Source organism: Sebastes fasciatus, chromosome 9 (genome assembly GCF_043250625.1).
Source record: "Sebastes fasciatus isolate fSebFas1 chromosome 9, fSebFas1.pri, whole genome shotgun sequence".
Taxonomy (NCBI): domain Eukaryota; kingdom Metazoa; phylum Chordata; class Actinopteri; order Perciformes; family Sebastidae; genus Sebastes; species Sebastes fasciatus.
In genome coordinates, this window is record NC_133803.1 from 28,107,847 (window position 1) to 28,135,051 (window position 27,205).

The 27,205-nt window shown below is 40.0% G+C and overlaps 2 protein-coding genes across 9 annotated transcripts in view; both read right to left on the reverse strand.

The window, feature by feature from the left end:
- Positions 1-1,990: 1,990 nt before the first annotated feature.
- On the reverse strand, positions 1,991-13,366 carry LOC141774396 (high-affinity choline transporter 1-like). The gene is made up of 8 exons (XM_074647051.1): positions 12,913-13,366; positions 8,967-9,080; positions 6,986-7,141; positions 6,621-6,769; positions 5,855-5,998; positions 4,644-4,797; positions 4,191-4,408; positions 1,991-2,744 (listed from the first exon to the last, which is right to left on the reverse strand). The coding sequence occupies exons 1-8, from the start codon at positions 13,094-13,096 to the stop codon at positions 2,193-2,195; spliced, it is 1,671 nt and encodes a 556-aa protein (XP_074503152.1). The 5' UTR covers positions 13,097-13,366; the 3' UTR covers positions 1,991-2,192.
- Positions 13,367-20,023: 6,657 nt separating this feature from the next.
- The window catches only part of arfgef3 (ARFGEF family member 3), a 110,962-nt gene continuing 103,780 nt past the window's right edge, over positions 20,024-27,205 (reverse strand). For 5 of the 8 annotated variants that reach the window (XM_074647046.1, XM_074647049.1, XM_074647048.1 and 2 more), the window contains one exon: positions 20,024-27,005. In XM_074647046.1, coding sequence (XP_074503147.1) covers positions 26,814-27,005 — 192 coding nt within the window. In that variant the 3' untranslated portion in view covers positions 20,024-26,813. The remainder of the gene's footprint in view (positions 27,006-27,205) is intronic. The other 3 variants (XR_012595332.1, XR_012595331.1, XR_012595330.1) reach the window with 3 other exon arrangements.

Sequence of the window (27,205 nt, forward strand, 5' to 3'; positions counted from 1 at the left end):
GTGTCAATTTTAACCCAATTTGAGTCAATCGTGGTACCCAGTACTAGGTCAAACTAGCACCAACCCAGTACTGGGTAAAGTTTACCCAGTACCAATGGGTATAAAGAACACTGGGTCAACAATAATTCCCAAACACTGGGTTATTTTGACCCAGTAACAAAGTCATGTTTACATTCTTGTTGGGTTAAAAATAAAACCAAAAGGGGTGATTACTTTTACCCAGTATAATGTTGTTTTTAAAGTTTTTATTTGGGTCATCGGTCAAACCAAAAAGGGTGGTTAATTTTACCCAATGTAAAGAGGTCTCTATATATAGAGACCTCTGTCTGCTTCTATATAGAGACCTCTGCACTGATGACATGTAGGCAGGTATTGACCTCATTACAGGAAGCTGTAGTTCTCTGCAAAAAGTGGGACATATGGATCACAATTCTGAGTCTGAAAGTTGAGAACAATATGTCCTGAAACTGTCACTTGTCGATTTAATGCTGTACAGTCAGCTCTGACTGTATTAGCACAGTCATGCATGTAAATATCATCAGGACAATCCAACAGTGACAAGGAAGTTAATTGCATCTACAAAAATATAAGTTAAATTTCAAGTCAAATTAGACCCTGAAAAGGAGCATAATCAATTTACCTTAACACATGGTTTAAGACGTAAACGCATAAACTTTAGTGTATAACTTTAGTGATTGAAAGCTGTTGGATGACAGCTTTTAAATGTCAATGCAGAGATGGTATCAGTGATCCCCTGCAGCCGCCGCAGCAGCTTCCTGTCTGCTTCTTAAAATACAGACAGACAAAAGCAAGTAAGGTCAAACTCCTCAATGTACCAATGTGTCACTTAAGACTAAAGCCTCTGCCAAATAAATATATATGTACGAAAACTAGAGAGAAAACATAATTTGGTAACTGCAAATAAATAAGAAACTTCAAACCCCTCGCTGGTAACAGTAGGTCTGGGTTATACAGTATAGTATGTTGATATGTACCATGAGGCAATAGAGACTTTGTTGTACCTAAATTTGGTACCTTTACACTAAATTTGGTTCAGACGTTGAAGGGTCCCAGAGCATCTATCCTAATAACGTTGTTGATCACCTGACTTTTCTGGCAGCACCCACATGAGGTTTGTAGTTTTGTGTGAAATGTCTCAAGAATGACTGGAAATAACGCCACGAGCAATTCTTAAAGTGCTCAGAAAAACTGGAACATCTATAATTCTATGACAACTGGCTGACGAAGATCATGATCGAAATCTCCGGAAGCTAATAGTGTGCTTTTTTTTTTGCCAAATGTATAGATGGTTTGACAAATGTAGATGTGAAGTTACCATCAAAACTGCCGCTTCCATGACATGTTTATTCTAATCAAACAGGATTTATTTGTCAAAATGAATTAGAAAAAGTGTGCTCCACATCCATCACCCATTAGGACCATAAACTGTATATAAGAAGTGGACGTAGTCACCGTGACGTCACCCATTGGTTTGTGGACTGCTGTATTGAAGCCTCGAGTTCGTCATTTTGGCCGTCACCATCTTGGTTCTTTGCAACCAGAAGTGACACGAGAGTATAACCAAACGTGACCAAAATTTTACAATTAACTTTCAATTACCGAAAACTCACTGTGAAAGGGTTAAAGTTGTAAGACGAAAACACGGACAACTCCCAGACCAGATAACGCCGTGGTAGCGACCTGTCAATCACAAGGTAGCCACGTCCTAAAGCATCCCCTGCTTTATGGTCTATCTGATTCTAAATGGGTCCATAATTTACTAAATGAACATCATGCTGTATTGAAGAAGAATTGAAACTAGCGATTGAGACCATAAACTCATGTTTACAATGTTTACTGAGGTAATAAATCAAGTGAGAAGGAGGGTCATTTTCTCATTGACTTCTATACAATCAGACTTCTTTTTGCAACCAGAGGAGTCGCCCCCTGCTGGCTGTTAGAAAGAATACACGTTTAAGGCACTTTAGCATTGGCTTCACTTTTCAGACCCGGAGGTTGCTGCACCTTTATTATTCTCCACAAGACACAAGGAAGTTAATCCTCTAGTTCCTCCAATTGATTCAGAGAAACATGGAGTCATTTGTTTCATCATGTCATTTAAAAAAACAATCTTAAAGAGCTTTATGTTGGTAGGAGAGGTAATACCGTGTTTAGTGTTCAGTTAATATTAATCAACATGTTGATTCCAACATTGGATCTGAGACTCCACCGTCCTCACACAGAGGTTGTGCGTTGTGGTTTTCATTGCTGCTGGCGCCATCTGCTGTTGTTTGTGTTTGCGGCAGAACTTTAACTTGAAACACGTCCCACTTCTCAGGTATGAGTCCTTTGTTGAAGAGCAGAGACGCCAGGTAGGAGACCAGCAATATGGTGACAAAAGCCACCAGCATACAGATGGTCCTGATAGGGGAATACTGAACGTAAACACCGTCTTCAAGGGTGCATCCTGGGAAATGGATGGCAGGTGGCAGCGCTAGCAGGGGCTCCCCACACAAAAGTCTTAAAAGGAACCCGAACAGGAAGCCCACGGTGGCGCCGTAACCGTTGGATATGTTGAAGAAAAGCACGCAGACCAGCTGCGGGAACATCATAATGTAGGCGATTTCTCCACCCAGGACCCAGAAGGCCATGACGCCCGTGTGCAGGAAGGTGAGCGATGTACCGGCCAGGCCGAAGAAAACCACGGCGATACGAATCACCCATTTGATCTCATTCTCTGACGCCTACAATGAAAAGGAATAGAAAGAGGGAAACCGTAAGGTGAGCAGCAGCACACTGAGGAATTCGTTTTTATATCTTTTCAAACCTTTCTTACGGCCCAGTCGCAGAGCAGTTCTTGAAATAGTCACAAAATTGTATGTATTGATCCGTGTACATAGACACGAATTTCACTTTTGTCATGATGTTCGGCACGATATCAATTCTCATGTAATCCACGTAACTGTGAACCGGGAAGTATGAAGAGCGGCGAACACCTTGTAGGGAGGAGGTCGGGGCGGATGTTTGGGTAAAAAAACACCGCACTTTCGCCCAGGACACCGATGTTCATGTCCTGTGTGAAACCAGAAGTCAACGCTGATTTATTTATCACGTAACTTCCATACTTAAGTTACGGCACCAATCCACAATCTTTTCCTAAACCTAACTAAGTAGTTATATTTTGAAAGGACTGAAGCAGAAAGTGACACGTGCGTCACGTGTTGCTGGACATTTGTAGGAAAACGCACAAAAAATACGTTGGTGAAAGTCGTACTGAGCGTCACAAAAAAAAAGGAAATTCATGTCTATGTACACGAAATCAAAGTGCCATGAAAACTGTGTTGCTTATTCAAAATATTTTGTGTTTGTCCCAAAATCTTTCTGATTTTATATGCCTGCATTTAGAGCTTTAAGTTTCGTAACCACATTGACCTCCCATGAATATTAGAATCTGGTCTGTGTTTCTGTTTCCATTTCAATCTTTATTCTACATCCCCATCCATCTTTTCAAGAATTGACAGTCATTTTGGGAACAGGCAGATGTTTCCACTCATGCTGCTTGTTTAAAAGAAATTCAAATGCTAAACAAAGTGGGACTGACAGCATCATTTCCATCTGCTCAATGATGGATTAATGTGGCTTCACCTGACAGGCCAAACGGCCGCTGGTGTCACTTTTTAGAAGCCACTGATTTTATCTACTCCTTGATACCATGATAATCCAGATGATGGCACTCTTGAACATCTGATTAATTTCATTATTCTGTATACAAAAGTCTTCATTCACAAAATCACTTCCTAAATTTTTACTTTTTCTTTTAGAATTTAACTCTTTACTCAAATGACTCAGTTTACTAAGCAATAAAAAAAGTAATAGCCTCTTAGATAATAAAATTATTATAGAACATTTTTCCCTGAAACCTCTGATTGAATTTGTTTATATCTATGTATATACAGTATGAATTCCTGTTTTTTTATTTTATTTTATTATATCTATTTAGTATGTAATTATGCTTTAATATTTCTCATGTGTATTTGTATTTTACCATTCTTGTCTCTTCTGTATGAGCTGCTTCTGTTTACTTGAATTCTTTTTATATTATCATCTTGTCAATAAAAAAATAAAATAAAAAAGAAAGCAAATGTGCACCGATTTGATTAACTGTCCACCGTTCTCCTCTCCACCTTTACCTTGGTCCTCAGGATCTTCGTGTAGATGTTTGAGGTGAAGATGGAGGCTGCAGACAGCAGGGCGGAGTCGGTGGACGACATCACGGCGGCAGCCACCGCTCCGATGCCGATGACGGAGACGGCGGGCGGGGTCAGGTGCTGCAGGGAGAGGGGTAAAATCAAACCGGTCTGACCTCGTTCAAACGGAGGCGGAGAACCGTACGAGGTCAGGTTCCAGTCTGGGAAACAGAAGAGGTTCAGGATGGTAAGTTAGGTGTTATCAGGAGTAGTTACTGTCACACACTGTGATGTATTTCTAAAATAATACCATGTTGGAAGAGCAAGCATGTGAGGATATGATGGATGTGATGATGGTAACAGCTGCCTACATACAACACGCTCAATGTACTAGTTCTTCTAGTGGCACCTATTTCCATGTAGTTTATTTTGGATCAAGTTTGAACGGGTATTTACCTGTAGATGCAGCCACTGCCCCGATGAGCACAGGAGGAATCCCAAACGTGGGGATGAGAAACGCTGCAGCGTAACATCTCAGCTTAGCTGTGGCTGATGAAGAGGCTGACAACGTCCTCTGGTGGAAGTCCTGGAAACCCAGGTCTCCTATACTCTTGGAGGAAAAGAGAAATATTACAATAATAGAGGTTTAGTCCACATTTAGTCAAAAATAATGATAATGTGTTTGTTTTTTAAATATATTGTTAAATAAAAAGGGGCCTTTGGGAAATATCATAAAATCATTTCACAGTAGACATTTTGACATGTCAAAGCAGGAAAAGCACAGGTGTAATTAATAACTATAATGATGTCGCAATACATTGTATGTCAAATGCAGTATGCCAAAAATACCAGGATGTCCTACTTCATCCAGTCGCATTTTGCAGTATACAAGCCAGCATGCTTTTCTGGCTATTCTGACCCCACAATTCTCTGTGCAGCAGATATATCAGCAACTAGGTCAAAGTTCAATGCGTATGTTATGAGGAAGTAGTACGGCCCAAACACGCGTTTATGATACTTAGAGATAGATAAAATAATCTTCAAAAATGAACACCACTTTTATGATTTTTGAAGTGTGAATGCAATCGCCAGAAGACAACGCGGCTGTAAAGGCGGACGAGTCGGCGTGATGACGTTTAGTAGTCGCATTCAGCCACTTGTTAGCAACCGCCTTTTTTAAGACATGTAAAAGTTTCAAAGTTCACAAGTGTGATATTTATTGATGTGTTTTATATCAGAGAACAAAACGTTAAAATCTCTTCAGCTTGTGTTAACGACAGAACTTATTTCAGGCATCTAACTGAAGACCCATTGGCTTCCAGACGAAGGACCCAGAAGTGCTAAAATGCTAACTCATTTCTGGGTTTTAGGACTCATTCCTGCAGCACTCTATTGAATGCATACTGCATGCATCAGCATGTGCTTTGTAAGGGCAGCTGCAGTACGTACTAATAGTAAAAAGAAAAAGTATGCAATTTGGAACGCAGCCTATGTTTTTTTTGGATCACACTCCTCTCTCGGTGTAATGAGTCCAGTTCCTTGTGGTTTCAACTGAAACCTGGCAAAGTACACAACACCGCCTCTGTGGTAGTTCACACGTCACACGTGAAATCGAGCTCATCAGTCTCGATTAGTCTCAAAGCATCAAATGCTTTTCATTACCTTACCAGTAGCAGGAAGATATCGATCCACAGCCAGGCTCTGTCTGCAGTCAGCGTGCCGACCCAGGGAGCCTGGTAGGTGTGGTTGAAGGATGTGGTGGTGATGTCAACGGAAGTGGGACTCATTAGGAGGAACGGGACGCACAGCCACTGAGGAGAGAGAGGTACACCTTAGATACATAGCAACTAACGATTATTTTCATTGTCAATTAATCTGGCGATTATTTTCTCGATCAATCCATTAGTTGTTTGGTCTATATAATGTCAGAAAATGGTGAAAAATGTTGATCAGTGTCCTCAAATGTCTTGTTTTGTCCATGACTAAAATATATTCAGTTTACTGTTATAGAGAAGTAAAGAAACCAGAAAATATTCATATTCAATATCAGAGTATTTTGACTTTTTTTTTCTTTAAAAAAGACTCAAACAGATTAATCGATTATCAAAATAGCTGACGATGTATTTAATAGTTTACAACTAATCCATTAATCGTTGCATTTCTACTTATCTCAATAAACAAAAGTTTAAATATTAAAGCATGCAATGCCCCCTAGCAGTGGAGGCAGACTTCTAAAGTCTGAGCAAATAACCCCGGGTGATGTCATAGTGATGTCACCAGGGATATAGTGTGAGATTTTAAAGAAACTGTCATTTAGAAGGCAGGGAAAGGTATAATAAAAGATGCTCTTGATTTGCATTATTGGAAATTTAGGATCCACTATTTTTGGGTCACCAACTGCTGTGAATCCAAACTAACAGAACACCAAATTACCGAGGTGAAAAATATGAGAGTGAGCTGTATGACGTCTGTGTAGGCCACAGAGTAGAGACCTCCCAACAGCGTGTAGGTGATGGCCACAGCAGCAGAAATCCAGATGCACACAGCGTAGGACAAATCCAGGATCACGCTCATGGTTACGCCTACAAAACACACATGCAGTTGCCATGCACACTTGAAATACACACATAGTAGACAAACAGATACAACAATACAAACAAACACAGAGAGCAAATAACAAGGCACTGCAGCATTTTGGCTACACAATCACAGATGTTGTAAAGGTACACACGTACATAAAAGCACAGTATGCACACAGAGACACACATGTTTCAACAGATCAAGATAAAAATTGTTACCCAAGCTGATCAGAGTTGATGTCACCCAAATGATTTCTGACAGCAGCGGTGCCACAGAGAGAAGTCCACTCAGTCTGGTTCCGTACTTGATCTGGAAAGGGTCCATCATGGTCACGTACTTCCTGTCTCTCATCGGCTCAGCAAAGAAAAGACCACCTGGAAAACAAAAGTTGCACCGTTAAAAGTTTCATCTCTTCATTCTTTCAAACCACCAAAACTTAAGCCACAATCCTCAATTGGTTTTGGAGGTTTAAAGGCTCCTTGAAAAGGTCACTTTTGGTCCTTAATGTGATGGATTCCCATCACATTTGTTAACAAGAGAAATTGATTTGAAATAATGGGCACAGACGGGAGTTCTTAATAATCTGTTAAGGCTTCATTGAACCAAAAAGGGACCATAATAAAGTTATCCTGCTTAGCTGGACAAAAGCCAGAAGAAGAACATCCGTTTTTCATTTTGAAAAAGAACTCGGTGTACCCTTAGTCAAGTGTATTTCCTGTATTTTCCTATAGTCTGTTTCCGGTTTTATCTTGACTCTCCTCGTGTCATGTTTGATTTTACTTCCTGCCTTTGTCTTTTTCCTGCCTGTTTTCTATCACACGTGTGTTCCATTAGTTAACTGGTTCCTTGTGTATTTAGTCTGTGTGTTTTACCTTTTTCAGGTCAGACTAGTATTACCAAGGAACCTCATGAGATTCAGGAATTACCCCCCCTATATTTGTGATTCGTGCGGCGCATTCACAAGGGACAAGCGAAGTCTGTGTTTTACTCAGATATACTGACATTTATCTGACAGGTATTTGTATTACTCCTCCCTGGGTGTAAAAGTGTGTGGGTGTTTGTATGAGTGTGCGAGTGCAGGTGCGTGAACTTTCGGGTTGGGTTGCGGGTTTTGATTTTTGTTTGATGTATGTGTTGTCATTAAAATTTGTCAATAAAAATAATATTAAAAAAAAAGAAGAAAAAAAAAAGATATACTGACATTTTCCCCCGGATATGATGTCAAGGCTTTCCGTAACATATTTATATTTATATAGTAAATATTATCATATTATGTAGGCCTATTTATGTTCACATAATATTCACAAAGACCTCTTGTTCTGGTGCTCTTATGAATAAGTCTCCATGCTGTGTAGCGAGATGAGCCTCCTGAATTTGCACCCAAAATATTCATCTATAATTGCCAACGCAGCCTCCATAATTCGCGAGCGGGAAAGAGGCAGAAAAAAGGAACGAGGAAAGCAAAAAACTTTGCAAAATCAAACAATACGAACTTAAATCACAGAGTGACACAGGAATAATATTATCACATAACCTCTGTGTAATTTACGGTGGAATATTTACATGACAAATTATCGAAATGGCTGATTCGCACAGGTTTAAGATCACAGACGACCGCCGCAATTATTACAAATTACTAGATGTCCCCAGGTAACACTAGTCCTGTGTGAACTGGGGACAATAAAATAAGTAACAATAGTTGCTTGTTTCATTGTTCCAGCCTTGGCTGGATTCTAGTGTTTAGTTTCCTCCAGTGTTTCGTGTTCCTGGTGGTTTTGGATTTAATTCAACCAACACATCTGACTTGTGGCCTGATTGAGTCAGTCAAGTTTTTCAGGAAATTGATGCAACCCAACTGTAGTAAAGCACTTAAAGCCCAACACAGTTGATTCAAAGTACTATATAGTAAAGGGTAAATGGATGCGCTTACTCACATTGTGAATGGAAACAGCTTAACTGTTTAAAAATGTTGATTAATTGAAACCTTTAAAATGAAATAAATTGATGTAATCTATCATGGATTGCATTGATTTTTTTCCCCATAGATTATCTATGCGAGTAACAGCTGAAGTCGAAGCATTTAAAGACGAGATGAAATGAAAGCAGCTGAAGTGTTGGTTGAAAGTCCAGTAAGCAGCTGAAGTGTCAGTTAAAGTGTAAGGAAACGTCAAAACCACGAGTTGAAACAGAGAATCTTACCAACAGTGAAGGCCAACGTTGCTGCCAGCGGCATCACGGCCCAAATCAGCCCAAACTTTGGATCGTACACCGTCTCAGCTGTGCCGATGATGAAGGTCCCGCCAACCCAGGTAGCTGCATGATGCACACACACAGAACAAACGTATTACAAATTGTTATTGCAGTAGTCCTTGTAAATGTCCTTGAAGTAAAGAAAATGTTACACCCCAAAGATAATCAATGTTGTGTGTTAACTGATAAGACTGTGATCACAGCTGCAGTTTGTGTCTTCAGACCTTCACCTCCGGGTCTGAGAAGTGAAGCCAATGCTGAAGTGTCTTAAACTTGCATTCTTTCTAACAGCCAGCAGGGGGCGACTCCTCTGGTTGCAAAAAGAAGCCTGATTGTATAGAAGTCTATGAGAAAATGAGCCTACTTCTCACCTGATTTATTACCTCAGTAAACGTTAACATGAGTTTATGGTCTCAATCACTAGTTACTAGTCTTCTTCAATATAGCATGATGTTCATTTAGTAAATTATGGTCCCATTTAGAGTTAAATGACCATAAAGCAGGGGATGCTGTAGGGCGTGGCTACCTTGTGATTGACAGGTCGCTACCACGGTGTTTATCCGGTTGCTTACAAGTTATTCAGAGTTCGCCTGTGCTTAGCTCCACACGCTCGTGTCACTTCTGGTTGCACGTAACCAAGATGGCTACGGACAAAATGGCAAACCAACGGGTGACGCCACAGTGACTACGTCCACTTCTTACAGTCTATGCTTCAGTCTTATCTATGGAGCAAACATTTTATGCACTACAAGTCCTATTTACAAACATTAAACGCCAGATTTAAAATGCATTTTATGATTTAATCATTAGTTATATACAGTAACTGTGTTTGGAGTAACTGGAGTATCGAGTATCTCATTTCAGGCGTTGTTTTATTGTTTTAATAAACATCATCACAATGACTCAATATCATATTCAGCCTCAAGGGTGTAACAATAATAACAGTAGTTAGTGGCTTACTTTAAGGAAGATCCACATTCATGCTGAACGTCTGATTTGTGTTGTGGTTTACGGGGCTAGGGTTATAGGGTTCATGGCACCGCAGCCTGCCCAGAGGCCTGTACTACGAAGCAGGATTTGGCGTTATCGAGGTAACTTCAGGGTTAACTCTGGGTTTTCTGTACTACGAAGCTGGTTCACTTCTTACCGGGGTAGATCTCCATGGTAACTTATGCTGTACGGCTAACCTGCTCCGGAGCAGGTTATGTTCCAGATAAGAGATCAACTCGTATGAAAACATCTCCTACTGACCAATCAGAGCTGAGTGCGGTGATTGTATGATAATATCACACACATACAAAGAAGTTTAAATCATAATCCAGACTAAAAACAACACAGTTTAAACTGACAAATACAGGAAAGACAGCTGGATTTATGCTGCGGGTGTTTACCGCTTTGAATTATGTTTTATTATTTATTTGTTTTTACTTGCGCTTGAGTCCGTTTCACACCGCCACAGAGGGGGAAAGCAGGTGAAAGGAGGTTTAAATAGTCATAGACGTTGGCAGGGTAAAAAGATAAGTTATACATTCATCTTTTACACTCTGAAATGCTATTTATATTTAGACGAGTATATTCGACTTTTGAGTGTTCCGTTAAATTAATAAGTCTGTTAATTTACGCATTCACACATCAGACGTTTTTTCTTTTTCCAGCTGTTCTTTCTGCATTTAGCAGCTTCAGCTGTGTTACTTTTACTTTGTATTTGTCTAATATAGTTTGCTCGTCCTTTGTTAAATCTGCCTGTCTGCCTGTTCGTCAGTAGACTTGTTCATGTCTGTGATTGGTCAGATGCTACAAACACCGCCTCGTTCATGTGAACGCGCTCATAACCAGATGGAGAAACCCTGGGTTGACTTACCGAGTTGATAACCAGCTTCGTAGTACAGTTTAGCGGGATCTCGTTTGTTAGGGTTAGTGAAGCCAGATAACGAGAAGATACCCTGGGTATGTTGAACTCGCTTCGTAGTACAGGCATCTGGCCTAAGCCATATTTATTTATTTATTTGACAGGGACAATACATGTAGGCATTGTTACACTTAAAGTGCAACCGCTGCAATGCATATAGGAATTCTAGCTAATTTGCAGACGTTGTCCCTGGTTAGGCTTTTAATAAATAAATAAAAAATACATAATACCATATTATACATAAAATCACATAATACAGCATCGTACATTACGATCAATTTGCATATGTTTGTTCCCAATCAGTAATCACAGGTTTGGTTTAGTTTCAGCCAATGTTTCATTAAACGTCTTCAGGTCAGGTTGTATATTTATTTCCATCCAGAAATGTCCTCCTTTTACTGAAAAAGATGACTGACCGAAGGTTGTTTTGCGCTGTGCCACACACAGTTACCATTTGTTGATCCGCTATATAGTTGCTATTCATTTTATATTTTATATGGGTTTTCTAAAGCTAGTGGTTCTGAATCTGAGGTCAGGGGACCCCCAGGGGTCCTTGAGGGAGTTCCAGGTGGGCCCCAGAAAAAATGGGGAATTATTTATTTTCACTATTTGATTCAAGTGAGTCCAATGTGAGTAAGAATCATAAGAAAGAGTGGCTATTGTGATCATAGGTTTCACTTCCATCATCATCATCATATCTAACAACCTAAATATTTTCAGATGGAGGTCCCTGAAGATAAATCTACACTGTAAACAATTACTGTTAATTTACAGCAGGATTTCAACAGTATTAACCTGTTATTGCTAAAAACAGTGCTTTACTGTTAATACAAAAGAAAACCTGTTAAATTACGCTCATAGGCCGTTTTTTAACTGAACTATAATGCATTCTTAAAAAACATCACTTTACCTGATCTGCACATGTGAGGCTTGTACATTGTACATGATTGTAAAATCAGTGAATTAGCTTTATTGTTCTTCACTCACATGTTGTTCTGGTTTACATTCTGTGCTTGTAGCCAGCTAGAGACAGACATTTTGGGAAAAGTGTCAACAAGTCTTATATAGCCTTTTTCCGCACAAGTGCCTTTAATTGTATTTAGTGTGACTATTCTTGTCTGTAACCTGCTAAGTCTATTTATCTAGGCAAAAAATAATGTTTATTAAAATCTATGTAAAAACCTAAATAGTGCGTTAAAACATATCAGTAAGATAATGTAGAAGAAAGTTGAAAAACAGCTATATAATGTATCTTTAAACAGTAAATTAACTGTAAAATACTGTGAAATGAATACAAAAAAACAGTTCAAACTGTATTTTTCATTAACAGTACAAAGCTTTCAGCGACAGTATAATAATGTTAATTTTAGAGTAACATAAAGGCAACCTGCTGCCAGCTCTTTACTGTTATTTTACTGGGAAATTCTGAACAGTGTAATTAATATAGGGGTCCCTGACAGGGAAAAGGTTGAGACCCACTGCTCTAAAGGGTCTCTGGTGCTCAGAAACACTACTGCTTTTGTCCACAGGGACCAGCAAAACCAACACAAAAATATAAAGTTAACTTAAACATATTCTGTCTTCAGAGACTTTATCAAAACCATCCAATGATCATGCATATAAAATGCACATTTTACTGTATGAACATGCATGCTGCACAAAAACTCACTCACCGGTTGTGGTGAAGATTCAACTGTAGTTGACAATTGATCTTAATCATATCTAACAACCAAATATTTTCAAATGGAGGTCCCTAAAGCCAAATCTGATTAATTTAGGGGTCCCTGGCAGGAAAAAGGTTGAGACCCACTTCTCTAAAGGGTCTCTGGTGCTCAGAAACACTACTGCTTTTGTCCACAGGGATCACCAAATACAACACAAAAATGTTAAATTCTTCAACATATTCTGTCTTCAGCAACCATCCAGTGATCATGCATCTAAAATGCAGTTTTTATGAGCATGCATGCTGCACAAAACCACACTCACCGGTAGTGGTGAAGATCCCCATGACCAGGCTGATGTCTCTGTTTCCCAGCAGGGCCATGTCCGCATGGTTCGCCTGCGTCCTGCTTTCATCCCTCTTGGACCTGAAGGACGCCCAGATGCCGATCCCGAGGACCAGCGCGTAGAAGACGATGGTGGCGACCAGACCTGGGACGTTGAGAGCCATGCTGACTGACTGACCACCGACGAGGAGCAATGCACAGCTGCTGCAGCCTGCTTACTGTTGCGTCCTCGGGCAATGGACTGGTTAAACCTGATGCACTGTCTGCATTTAATAGGGTCTGATGGGTGGGGCTACCATACAATTGGAGCCGCAGGCTGGAGGAGTGACATCAGTAGACAGACAGTATAGACTCCAGCAATCACAAGACAAATAAGGTGTAGCCCATAGCAGATCACGTGCAGCTGCATGTGGGTCTCTTCATGTTTAAGTAAGCTATTAAATCCTGCAGAAAATGCATCATTTAGTGAAAAACAGAGAGCAAAAAAAGCAGCATAAATTATCATAAATATCATAATTTCTCTGATTTTGCTGCACACCAGTGGTGGAAAGTACATTTATTCAAGTATTGTACTTAAAGTGGCAGTAGGCAGTATTTATTTTGGCATCATTGGGCTGGAGGAGTGACATCAGTAGACAGACAGTATAGACTCCAGCAAACACAAGACTAAGACATATAGCAGATCATATGGAGCTGTGGGTCCCTTTATGTTTTAAAAAACTATTAAACTGTGCAGAAAATGCATCTTTTAGTGAAAAACAGAGAGCAAAAAGGCATCATAAATTATCATAATCATCATAAAATTCTCCGATTTTGTTGCAGCACACCAGTGGTGGAAAGTAACTAAGTACATTTATTCAAGTACTGTACTTAAAGCTGCAGTAGGCAGTATATATTTTTGGCATCATTGGGCTAAAAATTCCATAATAACCTTTCAGCATATTGTATTTCAAGTGTTCTGAGAGAAAACTAGACTTCTGCACCTCCTCATGCCTGAAATGCCTGCATTTTCAGGTTTTTAAAAAATCGATCCTTCCTTCTATCGTTCCTTTTGGCTGTGCACCGGTCACATGTGACGGGAACTTGGCGTTCCTTCACCAGATTTCACAATGCGGCGGCGGCGGCGTCACAAGCTTTCTCATTTTTCAGCTAAACCGTGCACTACAAGATGATCCTGAAAACATTTGAGGCGAGAAATAGGCATTAACGTAACATAATATTGATTCATATTTGCTCAGCGCTGCCTAGTTTGTGCTGATATCTACTATTTAAATAATGAAGCGTGAAACTAATAATAAAACATATTTATATATTCACCATATACAACTACAAAGTATATAGAGACATAAATAACATCACAGATCACAGCAGCTGTGTTGGCAAAGAGCCAAAATGGAGAGTATCAGTATTCAGTATCTTTTGTCTTACAGGAAGAGGTCATGTGATACGTGTGTTTAGGGTTTAATTAGCCTGATTAGATTCACCTGATGTGTTTCTGGAAAGCTGTGCAGGCTGTGATTGGTGGATGAGGAGAGTTAGTGATCAGTCTGCTTCAGTATCATTGGTGCCTTCAAATGAAACCCCTAGAGCTGGTGTTTACAACATGGGAAGTCGTGTACACGATATGCTTGGCGTTCAAGCGGTTAAGTCGTGAGAACACCGCTGCTAAGCAACGGCAATATAAACGTTACCGTCGGCGTAACAATTTAGCAAGTTAGCAAGCGAGTAACATAATGCAGGAAATGCAAAGACATAATGACAGAGGAGAAAGATGATGTTGTTGGAAATATCAACATTTTCCTCAGACATATTATAAAATTACAAAGAAAAACAATATACGACTAAAATTATAATATATTAACTTAGTATGCACCGAAAAATTAACTTCCATAGCCTTTGTCTTTGTGGCTTTGATATTGTCGCATTTAAGATGTTCTAGTTTAGTTCAGTCAGACAATTCACATTTCAAATGTTTATTGCAACGCAGAGCGTAGGTAGAGTTTGGCATCTAGACTCAGACCAAATCACTCCCGCAAATATGATTACATGAGATTTTCGGGTGATATTTAAATGTATTTATAACATAATATGCAACATGTGAGAGAGGAAATACTGCAAAGTACTGTAGAACAACTAACAGAGAGAGAAGACTGTCAGAATGATCCACTTTATTGTCATTATATCCAGAAGTACAAACAATACTGTGAATATCACACAGCAAAAATAAATATCAATATTACAAAATGCATGCTGCTACATGCTGCTACAGCTGTGTTAGATACACATTGTAAGAGTAGAAAATAGAATGATTTCAATCCAGATGTACATTTTTTACAATCCTGGGTGCAAACAAAACAAGCACATCTCCTTTCCAGGTTATGAGGAATGATGTAAAAAGGGTTTTATGCTGTACATGCTGCAGGGTTGTTGTAAAATTGTTGACATGAAGCCATTTGAATGTTGCCATTATTTGTTTATTGTCATCTGGTTGGTTGGTATTTTGAAAGGCCTTCACACATGGCCTGCTTCATGTGAGGAGGCTGTCTGGGTGTCTGGAGGTCAAGATAAGATGAGGACGTTCCTGCCTCCAACAGTCTGGACCAACTTTGTTTTGCTTCATCCAAGGTAATAGTGTGATTATTCTGTATGACGTGGGACGTACTGTATAAGGCTGAGTTCATCTTTTTGGTATGACTATCTTCTCTTATATCAGATTTGTTTTGTGTTAAACTTATATACTTAAACTCCCTCGCCAAGGGCAAGCGTTCGTTGCGGCGTCTGACTCTGTGGTGAAGAGGGAGCAGAGCCAGAAGGCAAAGCTCTTGATTTACCGGTCCATTTACATTCCAACCCTCACCTATGATCATGAGCTTTGGGTAGTGGCCAAAAGAATGAGATCGCGGATACAAGAAGGAGCTTCCTTCGCAGGGTGGCTGGGCTCAGCCTTAGAGATATAGGATGAGTAGCTCTGACATCCGGAGGGAGGTCGGAGAAGAGCCGCTGCTCCTTTGCGTCAAAAGGGGGCCAGCTGAGGTGGTTCAACATCTGATCAGGATCCTACTGGACGCCTCCCTTTGGAGGTTGTCCGGGCATGTCTAACTGGTAAGAGGCCCCGGGGTAGACCCAGAACACGCTGGAGAGATTATATATCTCGTCTGGCCTGGGAACGCCTCGGGGTCCCCCAGGAAGAGCTGGAAAACGTTGCTGGGGAGAGGGATGTCTGGAATTCCCTACTAAGCCTGCTGCCCCGGATAAGCGGAAGAAAATGGATGGATGGATGAACTTCTATATTCAATAAGGACAACTGAGGCTTAGTGAAGATTGAACTGAAGAATTTCCACATCAAGGATGGTACAGCGGCAGCAGGGTAGTGAACTGGAATATTAGAGGTTTGAATCCTATAAAAAAATGAATGAAAATGAATGAAAAAAATGAAAAAAAGTGATTCTGTATCAAAGTCTCAGCAGCATTGAACTTGTCTCTTGAATCACTGGATATCATCCAATGGGAGGTTTTGAGACAGAAAATGTGTTCTGGATCCCAGTCATCCAAAAAATCTGTACATACAGTATGTCCAAAAGAGATTGATGAGAGATAGATTGATGTCCAGTCTTGGTAGGAAGGAAGGTTTGTTGATGTTTTCCTCAACAGGAAATCCTTTTCTGCCTCGATTCAGTCCTTGATTTCTTCCTCTATCATTATCTTGTCATTCGTCCCTTCCTCTCCATCTCTGCTGCCCGTCTCCGGTCCAGGACTCGGCGGGAGCAGCTCCATGTCCTTACAGCTACTGCTGGTGCTGGCAGCTCTGGCGATCCTGGTGAGCGTGTGCTCGTACGGCGACGGCAGGTAGACCATGAGGAACACGCCGTCGTTCACGTCCTGCTCGGAGCTGGAGCTAGGGACCTGGTGCTGCCCCCTGCTGCGCCGGATGGAGGACAGCAGCTCGCAGTTCCTCTCTGGGTCCTGCAGGTCCTCCAGGGCGATCACGTTGGCCAGGCCCAGTTTGCCGTTGAGGCTGAAGACGTGCCTGCGGCGCCAGAACAGGAAGCCGAGGACGCTGAAGAGGAGGAGGAAGGAGACGGTTGCTATGGTGATGTAGGCGATGGATCCTGCACTGATGTTGGCCCCACCTGAGCTCTGCGAGACAGGCACAAAAACATCAGATTATATTTCCTGAGAATGGATTAATACATGATCATTGCATCACAATTCTTCTTTTTTTGTGCATTAATCAATTAAATTTCACAATTAATGTTAATATATGAAATGAAAACTGACATAACTCATGTTATGTCAAAGGTCAAAGTGAGGAAAATAAACAAGATATTCACATCGTGTGCAAATTTTCAAGTTAGCCTTTACTTGCTTGGAATAGATCTATATTTGATGTACTGACCATTGTATTCAGATAACATCTGGCCAACAGAGGGTGCTGTCAGTCACAAACAAACATCTGGTTGGCCTCTTTACATGAATTAATCTGTACCATCAACACTGCTGAGCGTTACTGTGAGCACACAACTGAATATGTTGCATACTTGCGTTTAATTTACAGTAAATACATCATAAATGTTGGTAACGCTCTGAATGCAAGATAAATATCTGATAAAATAGTAGTGTTACATTTTGCTGTAGACTTTGGAGCATGAGCATCACATCTGGATTAATAGAAGTAATACGTAAAATAAATATTTGATCCTTTTTGGACTTATATAACACTGATTGATACGTCTGTATAATAGAATTGTTATTCCCTGATAGTAATTAATATTATCATAACGTGCATGGATGTTCTTCCTAGTCATGCTTGATTTTTTTTATTACATTTTTTTTCATATTTTTGAAATTTGTACGTTTTGTTGTGGCTTCCGATACCACTGGTATTACATGTATTGCAAACAATAAGAAACTATTATTTTGTAATTATACTATTACAATTTGAAAGACTGTACTCTCATATGCTGAAGATTAAAGCAATACAAATTTTGATTTAATAAATAAATATTTTTTTCTTTTTAGTTTTAGATGATTAACAGTTTGCTTTCAACGCAGCCGGATATCTTTGATTATAACGCTCTTTAGTTCTTACAAAGTAGATTGGATGCAGAGATTTTTTATTTTATTATGTCAATTACAGTATATTCAACCATGTAGCTCTCAGTTACAAAATAATGGAGAAAAAATAAAGAAAAGCCACATTTATTTGGGTTTTAAAGTTAAAAATTAAAACTTCAAAATGAGACTTTTTTTTTTTTTTACTCTCCATCACCTACAACATTCAACTATCAGATAAAGACTTTATCTGACATACCTCTAATCTCACTGGCCTAGATGCCAAAATGCCATTGTTTTGCTGATACACTGAGGCACTTGCATGTGCAAACACAGTGGTGGAAGAAGTACTCAGGTCTTTTACTTCGGTAAAAGTACAAATACCACAGTCTAAAAATACTCTGTTAAAAAAGTAAAATCCTGAATTCAGAATGCTACTTAAGTAAAAGTATAAAAGTGTTGGCAGAAAAATGTACTGAAAGTATCAAGAAGTAAAAGTACTTGTTATGCAGAACGGCTCCTTTCAAAGTATTATCTTTCTGTTTTTATCACTAACAAATACATTTTAATGTTGTAGTTTTTAAATTTGGACTCAATTTAGATACTTGCTGCACTAATCCTACATGCTGCGTCATATCATAAAAGCATATCATATGTTTTTATGTAAAAAGTATACAGTAGCATAAAATGGAAATACTCAAATAAAGTACAAATACCTCAAAATTGTAGATACCAATAGTAAATGTACTGAGTTTCATTCCACCACTGTGCAAGCCCACATTTTGATCTTGCAGATTTCTGTCTTTAATAATTTCTTTTGTGCAAACTTTGTTTAGTAAAATGCTATAAATAGTAGTAATATTTTTGTAAATAATGTAGAATTATGAGATTCATAAATGTTTCTGGAAACTTCTTGTTGGATCACTTTAATTTTGTACTTTTTAATTTTTTTTTTATTTTACAGATACAATGATTAAAACAAAACAAAACAAAAAAACAGATTCATTGACAATGATAGTAATCACTAGTCACAATTAGATTTGCATAAACTCACCGGTGCCAGTCCGTCAGTGGAGGGCAGAGCCGAGGGTCCAGGCGACCAGTCCAGAGAGTCCCGGCCGGCCGGTCCAAACTTGGTCCAGCTGCTCTCCAACAGAGACCGCATGGTGGACGGGTGGAGGGTTCTGAGGCCCAGCCGGAGCCGGGGGCTACAGGGGCCGAGAGAGCTCAGAGGAGGTGTGGTGGATGGAGAGACGAGGAGGACAAGTCCGCTGAGAGCTCAGAGGGTCAACTGGTTGCAGAGCTGAAGAGATCAGGCTGAAATAATGACTGTGAGGGGGAGGAGGGAGAGAGGAAGAAACGAGGGCAGCAGACAGTCCGTGTGTGCAGCTGAGAGGAGAAACGTCACCGGTCCTGATGGGGGGATTTAGAGCTTCTGGAAGCTGGTCAGCTGCAGCACAACACAACTCTCTGTGTGTGTGTGTGTAAACGTGACAGGGATGGAGGGAGTATGTGATTGATCAACCTCTCCTGGAGACGTGGGAATATCAACAAGTCCTCCTATATACATGACAAAATAGGTTGTTTGACCTCCACAATGACACATATGACAGTTACAAAAATGATTCACATGAGTGTGAACTGATCTGCCACCTCTGTGGTAGAGGTTTGTCAAGTTTAAGCAACTGAAACTACTCCTTTAAGGTTTGGGATCATGGTTGAAAGAAAGGTATAGGAGACAGGACAGACAGCGGCCTCAGGTGTCAAAGACATTGTTGACCAAACAACAACAATCTTACACAGTCAAAGTCAATGTTTGAGTGTGCGTGTGACGTTTTCAAATCATTATCTTGTTTGTATGGCAAACAGTCTGTCTGGCCCATAGACTGGGCAATGAAGAAGTGGATGTTGTCACTGTGAGGTCACCGGTTGCTTTGTGGACTGACGTTTTGAAGCCTCGAGTTCGGCAATTCAGCCATCACCATCTTGGTTTTTGACCGTCGCCAGCTTGGTTTTTTGCAACCATAAGTGACTCAAGAGGGTGGAGCTAAGTACAACCGAACGCTGAATAAGATATTTTTAGGCAACCAAAATGTAATGTAACAAATAGCACTAGTCATACTGTAATATCTCATGAAAAAAAACCTACATGAAAACAAAAACAAACAATGAATACAAGGCGTTTTTGCTCATAATACGTTCAAATCTGCCAATGGAACAAGTGAAAATTGGCTTGGTAAGATTTCGTGAAAAAAACATTTAATATTTAGGCCTATCAAGAAAAAAACAGATCTTGAAATTAGCAGTGAATAACTCATTTTGAGCTATATTTCACTAGTATTAGGAATTGTTGTGTTATAATAAGCCTGTAATCACAGACTGTGTATGAAAAGTGGACATAGTCATGATGACAAACACGTGAGATAAACTGCTTTTATTGTACAACACAGAAAGCAGACGGGCAAAGCCAGAGCAGGTTAGAAACTTCAGGAAGAGAGATTACAGGTGCTTTTCTTTCATATCAAAAGCAGAAAAAAATACACTTTTAGAAATCACAGTCACAACATGAGCTGACCTGCAGATGCCGGTCCAGCAGGCAGCGGAGCGTTCAAGGTCAGCGAAGGAAGCAAACAGTCAAACTAGGTCAGGACCCTTCTGCACATTCATCTGAAGGGATTCTGACGGATACGGCATATCTTTTTTTACAGCCTGGAAATCACTCACAAACGATTCGCAGTCTCTTCTTACTGTGAGTTTGTATCATTTAAAGGGACACAAACAATTTGCAAAACATTTAGAAATTAAATAATCAACTTTGTCGGAGTCCTGCTTTACACCTTATGTGCCACAATGGTCACTCACCACACCTCACACACACACACACACACACACACACACACACACACACACACACACACACACACACACACACACACACACACACACACACACACACACACACACACACACATTAACACCTTGTCTTTGGAGTGAAGAACATAGTTACTAACTGTATGAAGGTCAACAATCTTGTCATCATCAGTGGTTCAAGTTCAAGTGCAGCAGGCAGAGCTCAAGATCCAGTTTTTCTGGGTTGATAAACAAGGATGCGTGAAGGTTATGAAACTCAGGAATGTGGAAACACAAAATCTAGTCTGATGTTATCTAAGCCAACAAGCACACTTATGTTACCTGGGCCAGTATGTCTGCTGTGTACCATGTTAAAACTGCATCTCTTAACTAATATAAATTCCATTAATGGATCAAATTACTACTGTTTTTATTTCTTATATAATCTGGTGCGATTGTAAAGTCTAAATGTGCCTATTTGAAAAAGAGATATTTCCGTTTAGCTGCTAGCACCTGTTCTATATGCTAGCATGATTTTATACGTTCTTGTGACGCCCTCTTGTCATGTGATCTTCCACTTTGGAAAGTATGTCAGATGTCTGGGTCACATATAGAGTTTCTCCATCAGTGTCCGACAGCGCAGTGAAAGCTGCTTTGCTCTCACTCCTACGCTCTCAGACAGACGCTCAGCCTGCCTGCACACTAAACTATCAGTCTGTCGGTCAACCAACCAGCCAAAACACTCATCGTGCACCTACTGACTTCTCCAAAACTAGTTCAGTAGTTTTTACACTTTTTCAGTTAAGTTCTGCCTTTTTAAAAAACACTTTCAATCTGTCTGAGCTCCGAGCAAAGCAAAGTATACTAGGTCACAGCTTTCAATCTGTTCAGAGTCCCAATAATCCCTCGACCGCACAATAAGACACTAAACTGTAGATTTTTACTGTAAATTATTAGTAGAAATGCGATTACAGTTTCCCATCAAAAGGACAAAAGAAGGAGCTTTTATGTTAGCGAATCAGAAGAGCTTAAAATCTAAGACTTTGTGAATTAAATCTTTCTGGTGATGGAACACGCGACAGTGGACGGATTTGAAGCTTCTCTTCAGTATTGATCTATACACAAGTGCATCAAATCTGCTTTGAGTGCAGATGAAGTTTGCGCTTGTGATGATCGGCGTGCCACAACTTCTACATTCAATATCATCTTAATCTCTGTGCTATTATATCAAATGCACATTAGTAGTAAAACTCAAAAGAGTTATCTTAAACACAGAAACACAATCTGAGAGACTGAAAGTCAGGATGACCGAATGAAAACCAGGCGAAGTAGAAATCAACACAAACTGTTGTTGCATGACACCGACACATTAGTCGACTGCTTTTTTTAGATGGAAACGCTGGCAAGGGACTTAACACCAACTAAATCCTTCCCTTCGCTGCTGCTGATCACACTGATGGCCGACAACATCTGTCCACTCGCTGCTCGCCCTAAAACATCAGGGAAAATGGGGACGGGTCAGGGACGACAGCAGAGACAGGACAGGACAGAGAGGCGAGACATACTAATGTTGTTTGTCTTTTACTGGAAAGTAGGAAATCACTACTTTCTGGGAGCAAGTGATAGATTTGGTGTCAGCAGGGAAAGGGAAATAAAAGTTACATTTTGTTGGAGTCAAAATTTGTTAAATGTTAAGTTACTTCAGTGATTCTCAAATGTCTGTCATCAACTTTCAAAAAAAGTGGGTCAAATATGATTTTGTGGTATTGTGGTTAAATAAATGGAATTGATGGGGCTGTTAGATTGCTGACAGACCGCCCCGTTAATACAGGTGCGTGCGGGAGGGTAAGCAGTCTTTGAAAGAGGTCAATATGCTGTTTTTGAAAGGCTAAACGCCAACAAATACGGACTGAAGCAGAATATTTCACTAGATATTAATGAACACCATTGCTATCGCCGATTCACCATCACACGCTTTGAGAAGTTAAATGTAATCAACATTAATTACACAAACATATCACACAATTACTTGATTTGTTGTGATGAACTGTCTAACAGTTTGAAACTTTGCCAACCACCTTTTTTCCCCCATAAAATAAACCCTGAACGGCCTACATCAAAGAGCAGATGGTCCCGTGGTTACAGGTGAGTCAAACCTGCACACAAGAATGGGGTAATACATTAATATTGGTAACTCAGATCCCGGATTCAGGCAACGGAAAGGAATAATCTACACAATTTCCAACGTCATCCACAAAGAAATCCCTGTAAACCCAGAGATTTGTATCCTTGGTCTTCTTCCAGAAGCACTGGCTCTGAGATCTCATTGGGAAAGTGTTTGTTGTTCATCTCTGAACCTCTGGATTACGGAGCTCTCCTCTTGCATAGCGACTGAAAAGGCTTATATACACAATAAACCAAAAAAGTCATACGTTTCATAAAATATGGGATTTATAACTAAAGACCTGATAACTTCTTGAATTTGACATGTACCAAAGAGACTGTACCCTTTTTTTTTTTTTTTTCCAATTGACTAACAGGAAGGTGTGTATGCATTTCTGCATGTGGTTATATGTATATAAGTAATTTAATTTATTTTCATTATTATCATTTTTGTTTTTACGTATGTCTGTTCGGTCCACTCTCGTGAACACGATGTCTCAGGAACACCTGGAGGGAATTTCTTCAAATTTGGCACAAATGTCCACTTGGACTCAAAGATGAACTGATTAGATTTTGGAGGTCAAAGGTCAAGATCACTGTGACCTCACAAAACATGTTTTTGGCCAAGAATTCATATGCTAATTATGACACACAAATGTCTAACAGGATAAAATGATGACATTTTGAACAGACATGGTTGTAAACTACAACTTCACTTGGTCGGCGGAGGCGTACAACCGCGAGGCGGCAATTTCATTTTTTTTTTAGTTTCAATTTACAACGTTAACTGCATGTTTCAAGCATTTTAAAACTGCGACTGTAATCTGGGAGAAAATATGTTTTTTTCTGGAAACGTAATTGAGAAAATGCAGTTTAGTTGAATGGGAATGTCATTTTGTAGGCAAAGATGACTGAGAAAAGCTGGCAAAGATGAATAAATGAGATAGCGAAGCAGCAGAGGAAGTGAGAAAGCCAGTGAGAGAGCAATGAGTGAAAACGAAAGCGCCAAAAAACCCTCAGATGTTGAAAAACTGGGTGAAAAAAAGAAGAGTAAATCTTCTTAGGAGCTTCTGATGCCCCTCCCTCCCCGACCTGCCCTCAATAAGGTCCGAGCTGGCGAAGTTAGCGCCTGTTCAACACGCTCTTCTGTCATTCATTCGGTCATAATCCGTCCTAAAATGCACAGTAGCCCGAATAGAGGTCAGTACAGATTCAGCTCATTCTGCTGGTTGTTGGGACAGTATCTTGATCTGTATCTGTTGTGTTACTGTTAAACATTTCCAGGTGTGATTACACCGCAGTTTGTTTTCTTTGATCCAAACATGATAACATTACTGTGTTTCTAGTATCATCCAGGTGAGAGCATGTGGCATTATTCTTCAGTGGCAAATAAAAATTGACTTTGGGCAAGTTTAAAAAAAAGCATTAATGTAGAACCCAGTGTGGGAATCAATCCCCTAACCTGACAGTGACATACTGCTCATTTCATCTCAGTCAGTATACAGTAGGCACCTACTGCATTGAGTGGTAAAATATAAAAAAAACAACTCTAAAAATATATTAAATGCTCAATATGACACATTAAATATCTTAAATAATAAAGCATTTACATAAATACATGTGCACAAATAAACAACAAAAATAACATGTATATTATAAGCATTCAACATTAAAACACACATACTGTGTGTGGTATTTGGTTTAAATAAATACTTGATTGCTCCATTTTGGTAAAAACACTCCAGAAGGAACAGTGTGTAACATTTAGGGGGATCTACTGGCAGAAATGGAATATAATATTAATAGGTATGTTTTCTTTATTGTATAATCACCTGAAAATACAAATTGTTGTGTTTTCATTAGCTTAGAACGAGCCGTTTACATCTACATTGGGAGTTGGGTCCTCTTCACGGAGGCGGCCGCTATGTTTCTACAGTAGCGGGAGAAGTTTCAGTTGGTTGCAATCTGCAACCTCACCGCTAGATGCCGCCAAATCCTGCACACTGCTCCTTTAAGAGTGAATAATAAACATTCAGTTGAAGGTGAATGAGTGAATGAGACTGCACAGTATTTAAAGCCGGATATAGAAAATGCACGGCAGCGACAAACATTCATATACAATCAGATCAAATGCAAAACGTGTCTCCACTCACTCTCTGATTCTGAGGAAATAAAAGAGATAAATATTTTAAGTTGACCTAATTCTAGCTGGATTTTTTGATGCTAGTGATCCGTCCGCTGTGGTGTTTCTACGTAACATTTCACAGAGATGAGCTGTGAGTCACTGATTGTGAAGCAGGACCGAGACACTCCTTTCATCATCTGTTGAGGAAGTGAATTGCTACTGAGCTCATAACCAGTAGTAATAGCAGCCAAAACTGAGATGAAAAATATAAAACTTTTCTTTAAAAAGGTACCCTGTAGAGATTGTACAGAGCAAAGTTTTGATGAGCGAGTCTCAGTTTCGTTTGAATCTCATGCTTCACTAGTACATGGAAGCCATAAAACATGCAGATGTTGAACAGCTGAAACACCAAACAGCTGGAAGAATCAGAAGAAACAGTTGTTGGCAGTCGTTGTACTTAGAAACTTTGCAATGCTCTGAATGTAAGTATAGACGTTTTCTACACAGGGTACCTTTAAGAAGTGTTAATGCGCCACGGACAAGAACTAACAATAATCATAATTCATTGCATATGTGCACATTTATGTCTGCATCCACGTTAGGATGAATGAAGCAATAATTCAAAGTAATTATTTATCACGTTAGAGGAAGCATAACGTGACGAAAATTATGAGCAATTCTGAAAATCAGTTTTTCATAACGAGAAAATCATATTTAAAAGCTTTGACACAGCGTCTGTGTGTGTGTGCGCGCGTGTGTATGTGTGTGTGTGAACTTCAACTGAAGAACAAGAGGCAGAACTGGCACATTCACTTTTCAAAAGCATTTCAACAAAGAATCCTTCATAAACAAACTAAATCCTTTCACTGGCCGATCGAATCCTCCAAATTAATGTCGCATAATGTTCCTCCCTGTTCTTCAAAAGTGCCCCCGTAGACTATAAAGATGGACGACGTGTCTCCACGTCCCCCCACTGTACAAAAGTGAAGCCAAAATATCCCGGATACAGGAGCTGCCATCTTGAGATTTTGACGTCATTTGGAGCCAGTCTGCATAGTAATAGTTTTATATAATAATAATAAAAATTAAAAACATAAATATAAAAAAAGATTTTACACAGATTTGTGTTTCAGAAACATCATCGTGTCTGCTGACACGTGACGTCTCATCCCCTTTTTAAAGCATCAAATAACTAATTAAAACCAAACTTATCAGAAAAATGAACACTTGAACACATCAGCGTGATGAGAACTACCTAAAATGACAGAAAGCATCTTTGGGAAAAATGTATTTGAAGTGTACTTTGACATTTTAGTTATGGATTTATGACCTATACTGCAGCCAGCCACCAGGGGGCGATCCAGATGTTTTGGCTTCACTTTTGGGGGTCTTGTCGTCCATCTTTATAAACAGTCTACGAGCGCCAGAAAATCTGTATGATAACATCAGCGACTACCAACCAGAGAGAGACTCAGTCCAGCTCGTTCCACCAGTCTGTTACATTGTGACGTCACAGTCCGCCTTTGCATCGCATCATCAGCCAATCAAACCCCTTCGTCAATCTACCGCACAGCAGCGCCGTCACACGCCGGCATCACACCAACTTAATTCACCTCTCATCTGTTTACGTCCTTCACTGACCGACAGACTGCGCTCTTCGTCCGCTGCTTTTGCATTCCTTCGCTGCAATGTCACACGATGATTTCGTAGAGTCTGCCGACGCGGCCCAGCCACTCGCGCAGCGCCTGGCGGACGCGGGCGTCGGTCACGTGGCAGGTGAGCTGGCTGAGGCAGGGGTAGAGCGCCGGCTGGAGCGCCAGGAACGAGGAATCTGACAGGAGGAGGACCTGATTGAGGAGAGTCAAGACCATGTTGGTCCACGCCTGCAAGGGGAGAGAAACAGTTTCAACAAAGCTCAATATACAAGCAGACATTTGTCATCTGGACAGAAAACAAACGCGCCTCAGGGGGCTTTGTTATGGGGTACAATGCCAGCCTAATGTAACACCTAACCCTGATGTAAAACTAGTCCTAATTATCAGTCCTTAATGTTAATCCTTGCTTAATCAAACCTCCTCTAATC